This window comes from Oncorhynchus kisutch, linkage group LG2, assembly GCF_002021735.2.
Source record: "Oncorhynchus kisutch isolate 150728-3 linkage group LG2, Okis_V2, whole genome shotgun sequence".
In the NCBI taxonomy this organism is placed as follows: domain Eukaryota; kingdom Metazoa; phylum Chordata; class Actinopteri; order Salmoniformes; family Salmonidae; genus Oncorhynchus; species Oncorhynchus kisutch.
Window position 1 is genome coordinate 5996603 of NC_034175.2, and position 12047 is coordinate 6008649.

At 44.2% G+C, this 12047-nt stretch overlaps 1 protein-coding gene across 1 annotated transcript; it reads right to left on the minus strand.

Moving 5' to 3' along the window:
* Positions 1–2374: 2374 nt before the first annotated feature.
* On the minus strand, positions 2375–11980 carry LOC109868794 (tyrosine-protein kinase STYK1). Its single transcript, XM_031785934.1, has 10 exons — positions 11421–11980; positions 9181–9236; positions 8401–8586; positions 7749–8120; positions 7023–7204; positions 6828–6908; positions 4922–5130; positions 4790–4830; positions 4520–4616; positions 2375–2856 (listed from the first exon to the last, which is right to left on the minus strand). Exons 2-10 carry the CDS (start codon positions 9233–9235, stop codon positions 2664–2666), a joined length of 1416 nt encoding a protein of 471 aa, XP_031641794.1. The 5' UTR covers position 9236; positions 11421–11980; the 3' UTR covers positions 2375–2663.
* Between the last annotated feature and the right edge of the window lie 67 nt (positions 11981–12047).

Genomic DNA, 12047 nt, shown 5'->3' on the forward strand with positions numbered 1-12047 from the left:
TGAAGCCTGGTGTCTCCACCCATGTGTTCTTTCAGTCCCTCAAATCACAACAAAAAGAATGATTTCTAGTCATATATTATTACTCCTATTACACAATCATTTTGAAGACAAGATTTGTGAACCTTCATAAACAGCAGTGATGGGCAACTCAAGTCCTCGGGAGCCGGAGTGGTGTCACTTTTCTCCATCCCTAGCAAACGCAGGTGATTAAACTAAATGTATTCTAAACTGAAAATCATGATTAGTTGATTATTGGAGTCAGGTACGTTAGCTGGGGCTAGGACACAAATGTGGCATCAATCAAGCCCCTGAGGACTGGAGTTGCCCATCCCTGATATACAGTACATACACTACCGTTCAAAAGTTTGGGGTCACTTAGAAATGTCCTTGTTTTTTGTCCATTAAAATAACATCAAATTGATCATAAATACAGTTTAGACATTGTTAATGTTGTAAATTACTATTGTAGCTGGAAACAACAGATTTTTAATGGAATATCTACATAGGCGTACAGAGGCCCATTATCAGTAACCATCACTCCTGTGTTCCAATGACACGTTGTGTTAGCTAATCCAAGTTTATCATTTTAAAAGGCTAATTGATTATTAGAAAACTCTTTTGCAATTATGTTAGCACAGCAGAAAACTGTTGTACTTATTTAAGAAGCAATAAAACTGGCCTTCTTTAGACTAGTTGGGTATCTGGAGCATTAGCATTTGTTGGTTCGATTACTAGCTCAAAATGGCCAGAAACAAATAACTTTCTTCTGAAACTCGTCAGTCTATTCTTGTTCTGAGAAATTAAGGCTATTCCATGCAAGAAATTGGCAAGAAACTGAAGATCTTGTACAACGCTGTGTACTACTCCCTTCACAGAACAGCGCAAACTCGGCGCAAACCAGAATAGAAAAAGGAGTGGGTGGCCCCGTTGCACAACTGAGCAAGGGGACAAGTACATTAGAGTGTCTAGTCCTCAACTGGCAGCTTCATTAAATAGTACCCGCAAAACACCAGTCTCAACATCAACAGTGAAGAAGCGACTCCGGGATGCTGGCCTTCTAGGCAGAGTTGCAAAGAAAAAGCCATATCTCAGACTGGCCAATAAAAGATTAAGATGGGCAAAAGAATACTGGACAGAGGAAGATTGGAATAAGTGACAGACGAATCTAAGTTTGAGGTGTTTGGATCACAAAGAAGAACATTCGTGAGATGCAGAGAAAATGAAAATATGCTGGAGGAGTGCTTGACACCATCTGTCAATCATGGTGGAGGCAATGTGATGGTCTGGGGGTGTTTTGGTGGTGGTAAAGTGGGAGATTTGTACAGGGTAAAAGGGATCTTGAAGAAGGAAAGCTATAAGTCCATTTTGCAATGCCATGCCATACTGTCACGCCCTGACCTTAGAGCTTTTTATGTCTCTATTTTGGTTTGGTCAGGGTGTGATTTGGGTGGGCATTCTATGTTCCTTTTTCTATGTTTTGTATTTCTTTGTTTTGGCCAGGTATGGTTCTCCATCAGGGACAGCTGACTATCGTTGTCTCTGATTGGGAACCATACTTAGGTAGCTTTTTCCCACCTATGTTTTGTGGGTAGTTATTTTCTGTTTAGTGTTTTCTGCACCTGACAGGACTGTTTCGGTTTCGTTTATTCTCTTTGTTATTTTGTTATAGTGTTCAGTTTAAATAAAAAGCATGAACACTTACCAAGCTGCGCTTTGGTCTGATTATTCCTCATCCGATGACGACACCCGTTATACCCTGTGGATGGCGCTTAAAAATGGAGCCAATATCCACCTACAACAGGACAATGACCCAAAGCTCAGCTCCAAACTATGCAATAACTATTTAGGGAAGAAGCAGTCATCTGGTATTCTGTCTATAATGGAGTGGCCAGCACAGTCACCGGATCTCAACCCTATTGAGCTGTTGTAGGTGCAACTTGACCGCATGGTACGTAAGAAGGGCCCATCAAGCCAAACCAACTTGTGGGAGGTGCTTCAGGAAGCATGGGGTGAAATCTCTTCAGATTACCTCAACAAATTGACAACTAGAATGTCAAAGGTCTGCAAGGCTGTAATTGCTGCAAATGGAGGATTCTTTGACGAAGGCAAAGTTTGAAGGACACAATTATTATTTCAATGAAAAATCATTATTTATAACCATGTCAACGTCTTGACTATATTTCCTATTCACTTTGCAACTCATCTCATGTATGTTTTCATGGAAGACAAGGAAATGTTTAAGTGACCCCAAACTTTTGAACGGTAGTGTACATCAGTGGAGGCTGCTGAGGGGAGGACATCTCATAATAATGACTGGAATGGAGTGGAACAGCTGGAATTGAGAGAATGGAATGGTATCAAACACATGAAATTGATACCATTCCATTCACTCCATTCTGGCCATTATTATGAGCCGTCCTCCCCTCAGCAGCCTCCACTGATATACACAATCATCTACAAACTGAAGTTGACTCAACGATTGTATCTGTTCAAGTACACCTATCATAAGTCCATGGTTTAAAAAAAATCTGTCCTCCATGAAGGGGACTGAAAAAGAGCAGAAGGAAGTGAATATCTTTCTGTAATGAATGGAGGCATACATATATAAACATCCACCGTCGTCCCTCAGCATAGTGCATTTCGTTGGACGGCACAGCCGCCACTCAGAAAACAGTGTAGCTGTTGGACTCCCCATATCCAGCCTCTTGCAGGTACTGCTCGATGTTGATTGGCTCAGGCACCTTGAGGACTTTGTCGTTGGCACTCTTCTCTCCTGATTGGAGCTTGCGGTCGACCTCGGCCAACGTGGCGCGATCCTGCTCCTTCCATTGGCAGCAGGCCTTGATGATGGAGTACCTGTGAGAAGGGTGGGCGTGGTTACGGGGGAATAGAGGCATATCTCCATCATAAAGACAGAGGACAGAGAACAGTGTATCTGTCTGTCCCATTATGGCATCTGTGAGAGCATGAGCAGCATCATTGAGGCCATCTCCATTTTGAACTAGTCAATTTTCTTCTTTTACTACTTCTATGAGTTGGTAAACAAACTGAAAGGGTGCATACTGCCACCTAGAGCGTGTTGTTTGAACAGGTATAAAGCCAAGGTTTGTGATTTACTCCCACCTGCAGTTATGGAATGTTTGCTTACAAGCACGGGTGAAAGTAGTATTAATTTCTTCCTGGTACAGGACCTCCTATAAGCGTGTGCATAAATAATTTTATGTATGGGCTTAATCATTAATTACATATAGAATCCCCTATTCATTCATTAGGATCTCCGTGGGCCTAGTACCAAAGGTTTGTCAATGAACTTTTACAATGTATTACCTTCTACTGTAGCATAAACACACATAAACACACACCTGTCATGATGTTTTCATCTGATTGTCAAACAATCCCCTCAAAGGGCTCCTTTACATGTTCATCCAGTCTCAACATGTCTCCAGAGGGCTCCTTTACATGTTCATCCGGTCTCAACATGTCTCCAGAGGGCTCCTTTACATGTTTATCCAGTCTCAACATGTCTCCAGAGGGCTCCTTTACATGTTCATCCAGTCTCAACATGTCTCCAGAGGGCTCCTTTACATGTTCATCCAGTCTCAACATGTCTCCAGAGGGCTCCTTTACATGTTCATCCAGTCTCAACATGTCTCCAGAGGGCTCCTTTACATGTTCATCCAGTCTCAACATGTCTCCAGAGGGCTCCTTTACATGTTCATCCAGTCTCAACATGTCTCCAGAGGGCTCCTTTACATGTTCATCCAGTCTCAACATGTCTCCAGAGGGCTCCTTTACTAGACTATCCAGGCACGTGAATCTGTTACACCAAACCCCACAAAGGGCTCCTTTACTAGGCTATCCAGGCACGTGAATCTGTTACACCAAACCCCACAAAGGGCTCCTTTACTAGGCTATCCAGGCACGTGAATCTGTTACACCAAACCCCACTAAGTGTAATGACATTAGGCAATAAATTATGCGTCCACTGCTGTCCTCGCTCGTCTCGGTGTCGGACACTCATCGCTGCCTTGCCAAATTTCAGTGTTCTCGTGGAACAACATTGAATTTTGGAGCGTAGGCTATAACACCCGTTTTCAAGTCAGTTCACTCATTTTTCATGCCTCTGACTTTCGGTAATGATATAAAGTGGTGGAATAGCCTACAGTTTTGTCATTTTGCTTGAATTATTGCTATAGGCTCATTCGTGTTTTGCCGGTATGGTGTACCTCAACTATTTATCTTGCCGGGACGCTGTACCGCCTTACTTTCACTCCTGCTCACAGGTATATTTCATTTGCCGATCTCTCCTGAAGACCTGGATGGAATTATGTGACCCTTCCTTAACCCATAGGAAGTCCCATCCAGTTGACTACTACAAAATGATGAAATTCCTGAATGCCCATACTAAAACAGGCTTTTAGGAACTAGATTCCTCTATCTTCTCTTTGGTATCAGTCTAAAGAAGCCCCCTCTCCTGGCAATAACGCAGTAATAATAGTGCTGTATAATGGATAGTTACAGTGAGTTGGAGCAGTTGGCTGGCTTTCTCAGTGTTTTCCCTCTCTGGTGAAACTGTAGAAGCTCGTTGACGGAGATATCTGAAAACGGAGCATCACCTGAGAGAGGGAGAAAGAGAGAAAGAGGGGAGAGAAGGAAAGGTTAATGACACAAATTAGAGATTGTAGCTCAGAGAAAGAGATTATATCAGAATAAATTAGAGTGGTTGTTATGTGTATCATTGGCCAAAAGGGGCACTCAAAGTCAGAAGAATAGATTTCATGTAACTCACCCAAGGTTGCCATTTCAAACAACAAGATGCCAAACGACCAGCTAGTGAGAGAAAGACAAACATGTATCAGTGTATTTTGCATACCTTGAGAATTGATTGAAATGTCAGCATAGACTAAGTAGGGTAACTCACACGTCACTGCTGTGATTGGCAGGCCTCCTAGCCAATAGCTCAGGGGCCTGCCATTTCTTCAAGCTGGGAACTTCAGTCTTAGTAGCTCCCTGGGTATTCCTGGTGTAGACCCCGCCCAGTCCCCACAGCTTGGCCGTCAGCTTCCGGCTGACCAATACACTGTGAGCACAGACGTTGCCATGAAGAAGGTCTCGGCTGTGGAGGAACTCCTGATTGGATGACAGTGGATAACGTGAGGTCAAAGGTCAGAGGTTAAAGCTGTGAGACAGTGTCATATCTCAACATTTGTAAATTATTCCCTTTCATTCAATTAGTCTCTAAAGTCCACAGTGACTTCGTCCTCTTGTTTCCTTTCCCTCTTCTGTACATAATACACAGGACAGGTGCAGTACACTGACATACAGGAAACCTGCCATGGAATTCAACTGACCAAATCAATGCAGAGAAGGAAAATACATAAGCACAGGAAGCCACTGTGGAAAATACATAAGCACAGGAAGCCACTGTGGAAAAGGCATAAGCACAGGAAGCCACTGTGGAAAATACATAAGCACAGGAAGCCACTGTGGAAAAGGCATAAGCACAGGAAGCCACTGTGGAAAATACATGAGCACAGGAAGCCACTGTGGAAAATACATAAGCACAGGAAGCCACTGTGGAAAAGGCATAAGCACAGGAAGCCACTGTGGAAAAGGCATAAGCACAGGAAGCCACTGTGGAAAAGGCATAAGCACAGGAAGCCACTGTGGAAAATACATAAGCACAGGAAGCCACTGTGGAAAAGGCATAAGCACAGGAAGCCACTGTGGAAAATACATAAGCACAGGAAGCCACTGTGGAAAAGGCATAAGCACAGGAAGCCACTGTGGAGATAACATAAGCACAGGAAGCCACTGTGGAAAAGGCATAAGCACAGGAAGCCACTGTGGAAAATACATAAGCACCAGGAAGCCACTGTGGAAAAGGCATAAGCACAGGAAGCCACTGTGGAAAATACATAAGCACAGGAAGCCACTGTGGAAAATACATAAGCACACGAAGCCACTGTGGAAAAGGCATAAGCACAGGAAGCCACTGTGGAAAAGGCATAAGCACAGGAAGCCACTGTGGAAAATACATAAGCACAGGAAGCCACTGTGGAAAATACATAAGCACAGGAAGCCACTGTGGAAAATACATAAGCACAGGAAGCCACTGTGGAAAAGGCATAAGCACAGGAAGCCACTGTGGAAAATACATAAGCACAGGAAGCCACTGTGGAAAATACATAAGCACAGGAAGCCACTGTGGAAAATACATAAGCACAGGAAGCCACTGTGGAAATACATAAACACAGGAAGCCACTGTGGAAAATACATAAGCACAGGAAGCCACTGTGGAGAATACATAAACACAGGAAGCCACTGTGGAAATACATAAACACAGGAAGCCACTGTGGAGAATACATAAACACAGGAAGCCACTGTGGACTTTTGAGACACAGCACACACATCTTTCAAAATCCTTTCAGATCCTAATTATGGAAAAGCAAACAAGGTAAAGAGATAATGTTAGTAGTAGACAATGAGGATGTCAGGATGGGGCAGGTTCATGGTTTGATGGTTTGACCATGGGGCAGGTTCATGGTTTGATGGTTTGACCATGGGGCATGTTCATGGTTTGAACATGGGGCAGGTTCATGGTTTGATGGTTTGACCATGGGGCAGGTTCATGGTTTGATGGTTTGACCATGGGGCAGGTTCATGGTTTGATGGTTTGACCATGGGGCAGGTTCATGGTTTGATGGTTTGACCATGGGGCAGGTTCATGGTTTGATGGTTTGAACATGGGGCATTATCATGGTTTAAACATGTTGATTTCTGTGGCAGAAACACATTAAGCCAACATATTACCATAGTTTACTCACCAGAGCAGAGGCTACTTGTTTGGCCATGGTAAATATACGTCTCTCTGTGATCTCACATGGAGGTTCCCCGCCCACACCATCCTGACAAAACACACAAAGAGAATCAATTTATACGCAAAATCACAAACAGCTCCTAATTTTAGTATAAATAATGGGCTTGTAGAGACAATGCCTCATGGGTAATGTGGTTCCTACCTGTCTGCACCGCCACAGGAAGCTGAGCAGATCTCTGTTCTCTAGCTCCTCAACAACGGTGACTAGGGGCACACGCAGAGAGACCACGCCCAGAAGCTCCGGTAGGAAGGGGTGTGGCCCCAACTGAGACAAGAAGGAAGCAAAGCCCAGGAAGTTGTGCCTCTCTGTGGCGCTCGCAGAGTCTGAGGGAGAGTAGGAGGAGAGGAAAATGAAATTGCCTGCAACATGCTGTGCGAAAATGGCCTTCCAAAGCCTTTGATAAACAACTGCTATGGCTGAACATATTTTGTCTGTATCTCAAAGCCTTGAAGCAGACTTGCTGTACCAGTTGGTAATTACATTTCTGAAAGGGAGGTCAGAGAAACAGGTTGTAAAGAGACCAGTTTTACAAAGTAAACAGCTGCAATTATGGTGGTGATTGTCTAACAATCCACAAGCACCAGCTACACCTATTGAAACTAGGGAAGAAACTGCCTAATGACGCTGTTCCCCCATTCAATGGCTCTTTACGGTGGTTGTTTCCTCACTTCTTGACCATGCTGGAAAAGATTGAAGTACCATGCTTTGACCACAAATTCTACCTTACACTAATGTCAACCCTAATTTTAACCCTTATCCTAACCCTAAGTAGTTCTGACTATATCATCACTTTGGTATGCTAATACACTGCTTATAAGCCATTATTAAATAGCTTGTTTCAGTAGTAGCTGCTTTTCATCCTCTCACCGTTGAGCACTCGGAGCACAGCGTTCCTGTTGTCCATGCGGGCCCTGTAGAGAGAGACAGCCTTGTCAGAGCGCAGGGAGAAGGCTGTGGGCAGCGAGGCCACTAGGTTGAAGGACTCTGGCAGCCTCTGGCGAGGCAGCTCCCTGGGCTGGACCATAGGGGTGAAGGAAGGTGTCAACGCCTGGGGCAGGGGGCTGGACAGGGAGGATGGGATGAAGGTCTTGGGTGGGGGGATAGGGGGGAGAGAGGGAGTCCTCATGGAGAAGGAGAGACGGTTGGAGGAGGGGTGGGAGTGAGTTGATGAGAAGGTAGAGTAGGAGGGGGTATCGAGAGCAATAGTCTCATGTTCCAGCGGGTTGATACCCAGGGGAGCTGCGGAGCGGGAGGGGAGGATGAATAGAGAGAGGAGGGGGAGAGGACAGAGAGGGAAGAGAGAGGAAGAGGTTATTGCCTGAAGTTTAGAAGTAGATAGCTACAGTATAATAACAGGTTTGATTCTGTTCATTACTAGCCTATGCAAATAGAATAAGAGCCTATGTTGTTGACTGAGACAGAAACATACACACGCATTACCTCAAATTACCTACAGTATTTCCCTATGAAAACAGTCTTTCAAAGTCACATCCTTGAGCACAAATGTACACACACTCACCATCAATGCCGTGCAGTTGTCTTCTGGAGCGCTGTGATCTGGACGTGGCCACAGTGTTCTGTGGTCGGATGCGGTCCACCTTCTCAGGACAGTACCGTAGCAGGATGATGAAGACCAGCACGACCAGGAAGCTAGCCAATAGCAGGATAGGCACGATGATCACTTCTTGCTCGTACACACGGATATCTGAGGAACAGACGCGAGCATTAAGACAACGAAAGATAACTGTGTGTGTCTGTGTAGTGTGTGTGTGTGGTGTGTGTGGTGTGTGCGGTGTGTGCGGTGTGTGTGTGTGTGGTGTGTGGTGTGTGTGTGTGTGGTGTGTGCGGTGTGTGTGCGGTGTGTGTGGTGTGTGGTGTGTGTGTGTGTGGTGTGTGCGGTGTGTGTGCGGTGTGTGTGCGGTGTGTGTGTGTGTGTGTGTGTGTGTGTGTAGTGTGTGTGTGTGTGGTGTGTGTGGTGTGTGTGTATGTGTGTGTGTGTGTGTGTGTGTGTGTGTGTGTGTGTGTGTGTGTGTGTGTGTGTGTGTGTGTGTGGTGTGTGCGGTGTGTGTGCGGTGTGTGTGCGGTGTGTGTGTGTGTGTGTGTGTGTGTGTGTGTGTGTGTGTGTGTGTAGTGTGTGTGTGTGTGGTGTGTGTGGTGTGTGTGTATGTGTGTGTGTGTGTGTGTGTGTGTGTGTGTGTGTGTGTGTGTGTGTGTGTGTGTGTGTGTGTGTGTGTGTGTGTGTGTGTGTGTGTGTGTGTGTGTGTGTGCAGTGTGTGTGTGTGGTGTGTGTAACACTTACTACAGATGGTGTCTCCTGGTTGACAGCGGGAGTCTTCTTCTGATATTGAAGACATTCTAACAACAAAGCAAGGCAAAGTGGGTAAAACATGAAGCCTTGTAGGTTACAACATTGTACAGTACAGGTCAAAGGTTTGGACACCTTCTCATTCAAGGGTTTTCCTTTATTTTACTATTTTCTACATTGTAGAATAATAGCAAAGACTTCAAAACTATGAAATAACATATGGAATCATGTAGAAACCAAAAAAGGGTTAAACAAATCAAAATATATTTTACATTTGAGATTCTTCAATGTAGCCACCCTTTGCCTTGGGGACAGCTTTGCACACCCTTGGCATTCTTTCAACCAGCTTCAAGAACAACAGTCCATCATTACTTTAAGACATGAAGGTCAGTCAATCCTGAAAATTGAAAGTTTCTTCAAGTGCAGTTGCAAAAACCATCTAGCGCTATGATGAAACTGGCTCTCATGAGGACCACCGCAGGAAAGGAAGACCCAGAGTTACCTCTGCTGCAGAGGATAAGTTCATTAGAGTTCAGAAATTGCAGCCCAAGTAAATGCTTCACAGAGTTTAAGTAACAGACACATCTCAACATCAACTATTCAGAGGAGACAGCGTGAATCAGGCCTTCATAGTTGAATTGCTACTAAACCACTACTAAAGAACACCAATAAGAAGAAGAGACTTGCTTGGCCCAAGAATCACGAGCAATGGACATTAGACTGGTGGAAATCTGTCCTGTGGTCTCATGAGTCCAAATTTGAGATTTTTGGTTCTAACCGCCGTATCTTTGTGAAATGCAAAGTAGGTGAACGGATGATCTCCGCATGTGTGGTTCCCACCATGAAGCATGGAGAAGGAGGTGTGATAGTGCTTTGCTGGTGACACTGTCAGTGATTTATTTAGAATTCAAGGCACACTTAACCAGTATGTGTACCACAGCATTCTGCAGCGATACATCATCCCATCTGGTTTGCGCTTAGTGGGACTATAATTTGTTTTTGAACAGGACAATGACCCAAAACACACCACCAGGCTGTGTAAGGGCTATTTGACCAAGAAAGAGAGTGATGGAGTGCTACATCCGAAAACCTGTCCTCCACAATCACCCGACCACAACCCAATTGAGATGGTTTGGAATGAGTTGGACTGCAGAGTGAAGAAAAAGCAGCCAACAAGTGCTCAGCATGTGGGAACTCCTTCAAGACTGTTGGAAAAGCATTCCTCATGAAGTTGGTTGTGAGAATGCCAAGAGTGTGCGAAGCTGTCATCAAGGCAAAGGGTGACAACTTTGAAGAATCTCAAACATAAAATATATTTTGATTTGTTTAACAGTTTTTTGGTTACTACATGATTCCATGTGTGATTCCAACCTTTTTTTGTCTTCACTATTATTTTACAATGTAGAAAAAAGTCAAAATAAAGAAAACCCCTTGAATGAGTAGGCGTGTCCAAACTGGTACCGTATGTCAAGAGGTGACATTACATTTCTTGATCACAGTGCATAACCAATGTAATTGATGAAATGATTGACATTGAGTCCTTTTTTTAGACCTTCCCAGGGGAACTCTGCTGAGATTTCCCACATTTACTTTGTCTTGAACTTTCACATTTCAACCGAGTCATGTTGCTTCTGAAATCCTGTACGAATCACTGGTTCAATCAGGTTTAAAACAAGGTTTCAATGGCAGGTGGCTCAGTGCCTGGGAGAGGAATATTCACGTAACACATCCTCTGTTTCTTTTTTTCCCATGAGGAAAGGTCACACTTACACACATAACCTGCTTTAACATTAAAACACAAGAACGGATGAATCACATGAATGATGAACAACATCGTCCTCACATGATGGCCAGTAATAGTGAGTTTCAGATCCTCTGTTTATAGTGGACTAACTAGATCAGATCCTGTGATGTGAATTAAGACTGAAATTGGACTTCTGTTTTATCCCAACACCTCCTCCAAAAGACAAACGAACAAGGAAAATAAATCTCCCTAATCACATGTTTGTGTCAGTGCAGTGATTATTTAACTTGTCCAGCTGCATTTTTTTCAACCAGGTAAAGCACAATGACACACACCCATAGACAAACCGGTAAAACACACTCAGCAGAGGAACACAAACAACCTCTATCTCGTATATACAGTATACAGTAATGGAACCAATATCTAGTTCAGAGAAATCATTATAAAACAATCACATAGACAAAGTAAACACACAGTGTAGTCATCTTACCTCTCTCCCTCTGTGTGTGTGTGTGTGTGTGTGTGCCTCAGATCTTGAGAAATAAACCTTAACAATCCAGTAATATAATCCTTGGCCCTTTCCGTCACAGAAACCAACACATTTCATACATTTTCCCTGTTGTGTCAGTTTGTGTGTGTAGTCCAGGGTTAGTGTCGTGGTTTCTCTCCCATTCTCTCTCCTCTCTGGGGGTTTGTGAGGCTCCAGGGATTACTGTTGTGTAGTCCAGGGTTAGTGTCGTGGTTTCTCTCCCATTCTCTCTCCTCTCAGGGGGTTTGTGAGGCTCCAGGGATTACTGTTGTGTAGTCCAGGGTTAGTGTTGTGGTTTCTCTCCCATTCTCTCTCCTCTCAGGGGGTTTGTGAGGCTCCAGGGATAACTGTGTTGTGTAGCTCTGTGTTTGTCTAAGTCACACATTCAGTGTTGTCTCAACTCCGCCCTCTTCACCTGCACTACATCCATCTTTCTCTCCCATCGTTTCTCACTCCATTTCCTCCCCCTCTCCCCCTTTTCCTCACCCAGGGAGTCTATCGTAATGTTGTTACACCAGTTTAGTGGATTTATTTCTCTCCCTCTGTAGAAGTTATTTCCCTCATTCTGTCTTGACCTGTCAAACTCTT

Excerpts from the sequence above, each read along its gene's own strand:
- LOC109868794 (XM_031785934.1), bottom strand. The coding sequence starts at position 9,235 with ATGTCTTCAATATCAGAAGAAGACTCCCGCTGTCAACCAGGAGACACC. Across the intron at positions 6,909-7,022 it reads TCCTGTGGCGGTGCAGACAG|GATGGTGTGGGCGGGGAACC; the intron begins GTAGGAACCACA and ends GTGTTTTGTCAG. Across the intron at positions 2,857-4,519 it reads GCCAACTGCTCCAACTCACT|GTACTCCATCATCAAGGCCT; the intron begins GTAACTATCCAT and ends CCCTTCTCACAG.